At 18.6% G+C, this 11,060-nt stretch overlaps 1 protein-coding gene across 1 annotated transcript; it reads left to right on the top strand.

Moving 5' to 3' along the window:
• Nucleotides 1-6,637: 6,637 nt before the first annotated feature.
• On the top strand, nt 6,638-7,155 carry HO133_000025 (uncharacterized protein; the record flags this gene model as incomplete). Its single annotated transcript, XM_037290965.1, has 2 exons — nt 6,638-6,756; nt 6,963-7,155. The coding sequence occupies 2 exons, from the start codon at nt 6,638-6,640 to the stop codon at nt 7,153-7,155; spliced, it is 312 nt and encodes a 103-aa protein (XP_037157839.1).
• Between the last annotated feature and the right edge of the window lie 3,905 nt (nt 7,156-11,060).

Below are 11,060 nucleotides of genomic sequence, written 5' to 3'. Positions count from 1 at the left end.
TATATGCTAATTCTAATAATATTTATAAATCTTTTTAATATTTCGAAAATAGCGATAATAAATAATTATTCTTAATAATTATTTTATTAAGTTCTTTATAATTAATATATAGTTATAGCGAGCTATCTAATTTTTTAATAATTAATATTAATAAACTAATCTAACTAGTTAAATGTTAAATCTACTTTATCTTAAATATAATATCTAAATAATTTCTAATTACTATAAGCTTATTATATAATATATTATAAAGTAAATTATTTCTAAATAGCTTATTAAATAGTAAATCGATAAAATACTTAAATTAATTATATTAATTAAGACTATTAAATAATTCTTCTAAAAAACTTTTAATAAATTTTTAAATTATTTAAATATATTAGAGTTATTTAGCTATATAATATTATACTATATAGCTTTATTATAATTATCTTTACTATTTTTAAATAAAATCTAATATTAAAATATAAGAAACGCTTATTTTAAAATATATATAATTACTATATTAATTAATAATAAAAACTATTTTATATTTATTATTATAATATCTATTTATTTTTTATTACTTATAAAAAAATCGCGATAAATCTAAAATTACTCGCGCTAATATATATTTATATTAATATTATAAATTTTAAAAAAATTAAGAATTAAATTATATTCTTATATATTTATATTATATATCTTTAATATTTAATCTTACTTTCTTTTATAACTATTTATAAAATTAAAAAATATATGAAACTTCTTATATAAGAGTATTTAATAATTATTAATTATTATTATTATTATTAACGCGTATATAGATTTAAAAATTTATATCTTTTTAATAAAAAATTATAATATAAAGATTTACTTATTATTAATATTTATTAAAGTAATTATTTTATACTTTTTACTCGATATAATAATTTTATTATTAAATAATAAAGAGTAAGATCGCTATTTAATTAATAATATATTTATTATTATATTAAAAAATATTAAACTTTATCTTTTTTTTTATTAAAATTAAAATTATATACTTTATTACTTATAATATAATTTAAATTTTAAATTTTTTTTTATAATATTTTAACTACTTATAATTATAGTATTATATTTTAATAAAAGATATTTTAAACTTAATATAAGAGTTATTATCTTCAAATTTAATTTATATAAACTTTTAATCTTATAATACTAAAGAGAATAAACTTTTCTTTTAATCTTATTAGCTCTTTATATATTATTTCTTAAATTTTATATATTATTAATTATTATTTCTTTAATTACTTATTTTATTATTAAAGCGAAACTTATCTAAAGTATAAGACTCTTTTATTTTTTATAATCTTTACTTTATTTTTTAATATTATTATAATATTATAATATAGATAATAAATTAAATTTTCTCCTTTATTAATTTTTAAGAAATTTTCTTTATTACTTTATTTTATAAAGCTTTTATATATTCTAGATTAATTATATAGTATTTCTATTATAATTAGAAAATAATAAAATAATTATTGAAGCTAGTTATTAGTTATATATATCTTATAATTACTTTAATTAACTAATAATTTACGTTATAAAACTTAATAATTAAATTACGAATTTAATTTAAATATTACTCTAGATATTTTATATAAATAATCTTTTTAATTTTATATAATATCGTTTTTTTAATATTTTTTTAAATCTCTTTTTTAATATTAACTAAAAAAATTAAAATTTATAAATCTTTTATTTATTTATATAGAAGTTAATATAAAGTATTAAAATAATATTATTATTATAATTTTAAAAAAATATAATTATTAAGCTATAATTATTAAGATATTAGATATTAGATATCTTAATAATATCTATCTTCTTATAACTTAAATCGCGATAATAATTATCGCTATACTCGTGATAATATTTTTATATATTCTATATTTTAATTAGCTTAAGTTTTTCGATAATTAATTACTTTTTAATATTAAACTCTAGAAATTAATAGCGTTAGATTTAAATTATATTTATAAAATAAGAGTTTTTATTTATTAAGAAAGAGTTATTAAATATAAAGCTTTAACGATTATTATTTTCGCTAATAATAATATTAAAATATGTATTAATATTAAAATTAATACTTTAATTACTTAATTATATAGTAGATATACTTTAGTAAAAGCTATCTATTAAGTTAAAAATTATATTAATAAATTATAATATAACGAGTAAAGGTCTATGAATTAAATTCATAATCATTTTTTTAATTAGGGCTATCGAGTAAGTAGGTGAGCGATCTTTGATGAGCGAACTTTGGTGAGCGATATTTGAATTCCTTACGCTTTAATAATTATAAGACTAAATTTCAAAATTCTTAAAAATTCGGAAAGCGCAAATAGCGCTTTAAAATTTAAAGTAAAAAATTTCAGAATTTTAATAGAAAACAAAAAAGTTATTACTATTGTGAATAACGTACACCTATTTTTTTAATAAGGGAGACGCGGGAGGGCGAGATTTTGATGGTTGCGGACGCTAATTTATTTACCCGCGATAACTTAGCCGATCTAGCCAAAAGACGTAATAACCCCAAATTAATAATTGGCTATATATATAAATTCAAGGTTTTCTAATTTAGCTCTATCTTATTCTTTTATATATATTAATATTTCTATTTTATATGTTAATAAAATTAACTCGTAAGTTACTTATTATAATTAAATTAAATAACTTTATATAAATTATTTATTAAAATAATAAAATACTAAGATTTCTTTTAATAGAATTATATAGTAGCTATATAATTATAAGATTTAAATTTAAAACTATAAGAATAAATAGATTAATTATAAAATAAACTAATAACTAAAAAAAAAAGAAAAAAAAAGAGAACTTATAAATATTTAAGACTTCTATTAAATATATTAAATACTCGTTTTAACTATATAGCTTATAATCTAGTAAGTAATATAAGCGAGATCTATTAATAGACTCTAAGTACTTTTATTCTTATAATAATTTAAATTTAAAAAATAAAGAACTTAAAAAAAAATTTAAAATTTTTTTTATTAATATTAACTTTTATTAAAAAGAAAATTATAATAATAGAAAAAATAACTTTTATATCTCTATTTATATTTAATAAGAAAATAGAAATTAAACTTTTTTAATAAGATATCGATTAATTTAATTAATAAATATAAGTTATATATAATTATTAGTTAAAAAGATATAATATAATATAATCTATTAATCTATTATATTATACTCTAATAAGATATAGAATATTTATATCTATATAATTTTATATCTAATACGATATAGAATTTTAAAAATATATACTATAAAATAATATATTTATAATATTATATTATAAAATAATATATATATAAGATATTTCGATTAAGATTTCTATATTTAAAAGTATTCTAATTATTATTCTAGTTAATAACTCGATAAATTCGATATAATAGCTATTACTATTATAGCTATTACTATTATAGCTATTACTATTATAGCTATTACTATTATAGCTATTACTATTATAACTATTACTATTATAGCTATTACTATTATAACTATTACTATTATAGCTATTATTATTATAACTACTATCGAAATATAACTCTCGCGTATCTTAGCTATTATATTTTTTAATTATCTATTTTTATACTATATTTAAAATCTAGTCTTAAAGAGATTTTAAAGAATTAATTTATTTATTCTATATATTATATATCTAATATTTTAATAGCTATTACTATTATAGCTATTACTATTATAACTATTACTATTATAACTATTACTATTTATTATTAAAATAGTTTATTCTATAATAATTATAGTAATAATATATATAATAATAATAGTTATAATAGTAATAGCTATAATAATAATAGTTATAATAGTAAAATAATACGATATTATAGTCGTACGATTAGTCGTTAATTAGAAGAATAATTAGAATAGCTACTTAATACTTCTAAATATAGAAATTCTAATCGAATTATTATATATATATATTATTTTATAATATAATACTATAGATATATTATCTCGTAATATATATTATTATAATCTCGAACTTATATTAAAAAAAGATATAATATTTAATTCTATATATATTACGAGTAAAGGCCTATGAATTAAATTTATAATTTTCTTTTTAATTAGAGCTATCGAGTAAGTAGGTGAGCGATCTTTAGTAAGCGAACTTTGGTGAGCGATATTTGAATTCCTTGCGCTTTAATAAGTATAGAACTCAATTTCAAAATTCTTAAAAATTCGGAAAGTATAAATAGCGCTTTAAAATTTAAAGAAAAAATCTCAAAATTTTAATAGAAAATAAGAAAGTAATTCTATATGTTAATAATATATACCTATTTTTTTCATAAGAGAGGCGTAAAAGGGCGAGATTCTGATGATTACGAACGCTAATTTATTTACTCACGATAAGTCAGCCGATCTAGTCAAAAAGCGTAGAGGACCCGAATTAATAATTGACTATACATATAAATTTAAGATTTTCAAGCTTAGCTCTATTTTATTCTATTATATATATTAATATACAAATACGATATAGTATTACTTAATATAAAATATCTCGTAAATTATATTATATCTTTTCGATTAATAATATATTCGACTTAATAAGAAAAGATAAAGTTTTATTAAAATAATTATAATAATATAAAAAAAGATAGAAATAATTTTTATTTTATTATTAATTTATAAAGATAGAATACTTTTAAATACGCTATATAACGAAGCGAAGTAGAGCGAGATATAGAATAATTAATATTATCTTATTTTAAGCTAAGATTTTAACGAGATAGAGTTAAGTCGAGATAGACTTAAGTCGAGATAAACTTAAGTCGAGATAGAGTTAAGTCGAGATAGCGTTTTTTAAATAAGATAATAAGAATATCTTATTTTTATTATTAAACGTTTAATTAAATTATTTTAGAAAAATTACTCTTATAACGTTTTTATAATACTTCTATAACGTTTTTTAAATATAAATATATATATCTTCTAATTATCTTTTTAAGTATTTATATCTTATACTTTAACTTAAAAAGATATTATAATTTATACTTTTTTTAATTCTAGCTTTTAATATATAATATTAAAATTTATTAAAATAATGAGATTTAATTTATAATCTCGCTTTAATATTAAAATCAAATTAGAATTTTAAGAAAGCTCGAGATCTCGTCTCGATATCTTATTTTAATCTCGACTTCTCTTAAAATCTTATCGAAGTTTCTTATCTAATTACGTAGCGTACTTTTAAATTATTAAAATAAGTTATAAACTTCTATTAGAATTTATTTAAATAATAATATTTAGATTAATAGATTAATTTAGCGATTTATAATTAAAATTAATAAACTTTTATTAAAATCTATTTAATTATATAAAGAATTAAGTTATTAATATAAGACTTATTTAATTATATATTACTTTTAAAATAATTGAAAGTATATTAAGCGTTATAACTATATTATATCTATATTATTAATAAAAAAGATATTTAATAAATTTAAATATTTTAACTTTAATTTATAAATAAATTTAAATAAATTTAATATTTTAGAATTAAGAAGTTCTTATTTAACTTCTAGTATTTAAATAGATAAATTAACTAGCTAGAAGATTAAAATAATTAATTTAAATATTAACGCTTAAATAAAGCGATCTATAACTTTTAAGAGAATAAATTAGAGAATAAATAAGAGAATAAATAAGAGAATAAATTAGAGAATAAATAAGAGAATAAATAAGAGAATAAGATATTATATAAAGTCTACTTAATTAATAATTATTATAATTATTAAATTATATCGAATAAGATAGACTTTCTAAATTATTTATACTCTTAATTACTATTATAATATTAATTATTATATTTCTTATTATATTCTATATTATAATTTATTCTTAATATATAATTTATTTTTTTATAATTAAAATAGCGATCTTCGCTTTCTTTATAATCGAATTATCTAAAGATTAATCTTTCTTTTAAAATAATTAAATTTTACTTAATTTTAGAGAAATTTCTAATATAAATAAAGTTATTTATACTTTTAAAAATATAATTAATTTCGAGATATAGAATAAAAATAAGATTTATTTTATATTTAAAATTTTAGATAAAAATATATTTCTTAAATAATAAAAGAAAATTAAATAATTTATAGATTATCTAGTAAAAGATAAAGTAAAGAATATTTTATAAAAAACTTTTAAGTTTATTTTTATATAGTATTTTTAGATTAAAATTATTATAAAGATAAGAGAAGAGCTAAGAGTAATATATTAAATATACTTTTATATTATTTAAGGTTTATTAATAAATAATAAGATAATACGTCTTTTAGATTTTTTATAAATAGAATAATACAGTATGGCCGGAAAGGTATGGTATGGTATGGGATATTGACCTGCCATACCATACTCTGGTATGGTATGGGTTATTGAGATTTGCATGATCCCATACCTGGTATGGTATGGGATCTTGGCGGTATATACCACGGTATGGTATATCTGTGGTATCATACCATGGAATGGTATATGTATGGGATATCCCGGTTGGGATTTCTATATTTAGAAGTATTCTCGTCACCTATCATGGCTGTTACTACCATAGCTATCTACCATGGCTGCCCCTATCATGGCTACCTATCATGGCTGTCTTTACCATGGCTACCTACCATGGCTGCCCCTACCATGGCTACCACTATCAATGCCTGCCACTACCATGCCTACCATCGAAATGTGGCCCCCGCGCATCCCAGCCACCATGTTTTCCAGCTACCTAATTTTGTACTATATTTAGAACCTGGCCCCGGAGAGGTTCTGGAGAATTGATCCGTCCGTTCTACACATCACATACCTAACATTCTAACAGCTACCACTACCATGGCTACCACTATCATGGCTACCACTATTTATTATTGAAATAGCCTACTATCATATGGTAGCCATGGTAGTAGTAGTTATGGTAGTGGTAGCTATGGTAGTGGCAGCTATGGTAGTGGCAGCCATAATAGGGGTGGCCATGGTAGGGGTGGCCATGGTAGGGGCAGTCATGGTAGGGGCAGCCATGGTAGTGGCAGCCATGGTAGGGGCAGCCATGGTAGTGGCAGCCATGATAGTGGCAGCCATGGTAGATGATAGTGGTAGCCATGGTTGGCCAGAATGATGATCAGAATAGCTACTTATACTTCTAAATATAGAAATCTCAGTGGGGATATCCCATACATATACTATTCCATGGTATAATACCACAGATATACCATACCGTGGGATATACCGCCAAGATCCCGAACCCATACCAGAAAAATGGTATGGTATCCGACCCTACCCATACCATACCCGGGTACGGTATGATATCACTTGGTATGGAATATCCCATGGAATATCCCATACCTTTCCGGCCAGTAAATTAATACTTAAAATTAATAATAAAAATAGAATTAAATATTTTAGAAAAATAAAAAATATATTAATAAAGTATAAATAATAATATTAAAAAAGATAGTTAAAATTATATTAATTAAGTATAGAATAAATACTTAATATTAAAAAAAAATGGTTTTTTTTATATTAAGATAATTAATATAAGTAGCTTATTTAACTATTATATTTTTATAATATTTACTTTATTATATTAATAATATTAAATTATAAAGATTATATCTTTATGTTAATTCTATTATATATTTATTAAATAAAAATATAATAAAAATCAACGTTTTACTTTAATATTAAGAAATTTTTCTTAATTTTTTAAAAGTCTTTCTATTCGATAAACGTCGAGAGGTAATAAATTATTTTCTTCGTAATATTTTTGCGATTACTATTCTACTATATTAATATAATTTAATAAATATAATCTAGATCTACTATATAGAGTTTAATATATTACTTCTTTTATAAAATTATCTTATATAATTCTCTTTATAATATAAGAAGATTTAATATACTTAATACTTCTCGCGTATCTTAAGAGTAGTATTTCTATTTATATTAATTTCTAGTCTAATATTATAATTTTAAATATTCTTATAATCTATAAGATACGCTTAAATAGTCTTTAAGTCTTATTATATAAGTATCTTATAGTATCTTTAATAGTATAGATATAGAGAGAGAATTTAATCTTATTTAATAGAGAGCTACTTCTTTTAATAACTAGAGGCCGAAAAGATATAATATATAATTTAGGATTTACGGAATTTTCGAGATATTATTTTAAATGATAAGGGATATTTCTAATTCTACTCGATATTTCATATATAAATTACTATATTTTAAAATTATCTCGTATAAAATAGACTAGCCTCGCTATAGAACTTTAAGAATTATAAGATTTTATAAATAGATTATAAAGATATAAATTTTTAAATAAAAGAAGTAAAAGTTAAAAGATTCTAAGTTTAAAAAATCTTATATCTTTTCGACTAGTATAATAATGACTCTATTACTACGCTTTTATAAATAATAAAAAATAAAAGATATTTATATAGATTATAATAGCGACGAAGATTTTAAGCTCTAATATATTTATAGAATATTAATAATATTTATAAGAATTTTAAATAAAGATATATAAACTAATATTATTTTAAAGTATTTTTTAGATAATAATAATTTATATAAGATTAAATATAGTATATAAAGTAAGAAATAGATTATTTAAAAGATAATTAATAGCTATCTAATATTTAATTATTACTATTTAATACTTTAAGAGTAATAAAATACGCTAGAGAAGATTATTACGTTTTTTAAGAAATATCTATCTCTTATTAATTTTCGTAGCTTTTTTTTACTACTTTTAAATTCAATCTAATTTATTTTTATTAGAAGTAGATAGAGTAGTAATTTAAGATATATTAAACTATTAATAATAGAGTTATTTAATAATTAAAATAAAAAAGCTATTAAATATAAAAGAAGAATAATCTAGTAGCCGGAAAGGTATGATATTTGATATGGGATTTAGGCAATTTTCGAGATATTATTCTAAAAGGTATGGGATATTTCTAATTCCACTTAGTATTTTATATACAAATTATCATTTTTTAAAGAATTTCCGTATAGAATAGACTAGCCTCGTTAAAGGGTTTAAGAATTATAAGATTCTATAAATAGATTATAAAGATATAAATTTTCAAAAAAAGAGATAAAAGTTAAAAAATTCTGAGTCCAAAAAATCCCATACCTTTCCGGCCCTCGATTAAATTTATTATCTCGACGTCGACGTTTATTTAATAAGATAATATTAAAATTTCTTTATTTTATATTAATTAATCTTTTAAAAATAAATAAAGCTATCTTACTAATAACGCGTATTTTATTAATTTTAATTTAAAATATTATAAAGTTCTTTCAATCTTTTAATATATTTCGATTTTTTATATTAATAAAAAAATTATCGCTATTTTATAAAAGAAGCTTAAATTTTATAAATATAAATATTTAATCTCGATAATTATTATTAATTACGTTTTTAATATTAAGATTAAAGTATAAAAAAATTAGATAAGATATTTAAGACTATCTTTTTATAAATTAATATATAATATAATAATACTATTATTAAACTTAAGTATTTTTTATATTTAATTTATATTATTTAGCTAGTAGTTAAAGATTTATTTAATAAAGTTTTAATTCTTTTACTAAATAAGAAATCTTATAATATATAAAATTAGAAGATAAATTTTAATAAACTTTAAAAAAAGAGAAATTTAAACGCTTTAATAATATTAGCGAAAGTAAGATTTTTAATTATATTTATAATTAATTCTAATTATTAATTAAATATTATATTATAAATTTAAAAAACTACTATCTTTATTAATTATTATTAAATTAAAAAAAAGGATTTTAATAATATTTATAAAAAAAGAGTTAAGTAAGAGAAGATTAAGTTAAATTATTAATTCTATAATATTTTCGAGAAAAAAAAATCGAAGGTCTCGAAGTTATTTAAAGTTTTTTAAAATATTAAATCGAGATAAGACTTTATACTATATATACTTATATAATTTTATTAATTAAAATTAAATTTAAAAGGTTTTTTATAAACTTAAATATTATATCTTTAATTTAATAATCTAGAATAATTATAAATTAAATATCTAATTAATATTATTAAATTATTTTATATTAGTATATATAATAGAATAAGATAGAATTAAATTAGAAAACCTTGAATTTATATATATAGCCAATTATAAATTCGAGGTTATTACGCCTTTTAGCTAGACTATCTAAATTAGCCCGCTAGCCCTTCTAAGCTTTCTTATTAAAAATTTATATATAAAAGTTTTACACTTTATAATAATCAGCTTTCTATAAATATTATTTCTTTATAATTTCGTAAATTATAGAGCTTAGTATACACTTTCTAACGCTATAAAAATAATAAAATTTAACCTACTATTAGTGAATTAAATAAATATTTAAATATAGTAGTTATAATAGTTATATCAGACGCGTCCGAAATTAAATATTAATCCTTTTATCTATTTATATAATTATTCTTTCTCTATAATTCTACTAATCTATTAATTATAAATAAATTCGTCTTCGATACTTCTTATTTAAATATTACTAAGTATCTAAGATATATATCTCTTTCACCTATCTTTTAAACTCCTTATTAACGCCCTTAGATTATTTTTTAATAAATTCGCTACTACTAATAATCGAGGTTATAAGCGAGCTTAATAGCTATCTACTACTACTTATAAACGCGTTAAAAGATCTTTAAAAAGAGCCCGAACGGATTTATAGCCATCGTTCTTTCTTATATACTTCTCTTAAGTTAGCGATACTCGATTAATTGCTTAATTAATACTATCTACTTTATTAGCTTAATAATTCACTTAATTAAATTATTAATTAATTACTTAGTTATCTACTTAGTTAGCTATTTAACTAGTTACTTAGTCTAATACTTTATAAGAGAAAAAATAAGAGAAAAAACTATAATAGATAAATGTAAAGTATATTACGAAGAAATTAAGTAATAATAAGATTATTATCGTTAAGAATACGACTTAGCT

This window comes from Letharia lupina, assembly GCF_014066315.1.
Source record: "Letharia lupina isolate WasteWater1 chromosome Unknown contig_1, whole genome shotgun sequence".
Lineage (NCBI taxonomy): Eukaryota > Fungi > Ascomycota > Lecanoromycetes > Lecanorales > Parmeliaceae > Letharia > Letharia lupina.
The sequence above is the reverse complement of the archived record's forward strand: the minus strand, read 5'-3'. Positions and strand labels throughout refer to the sequence as shown.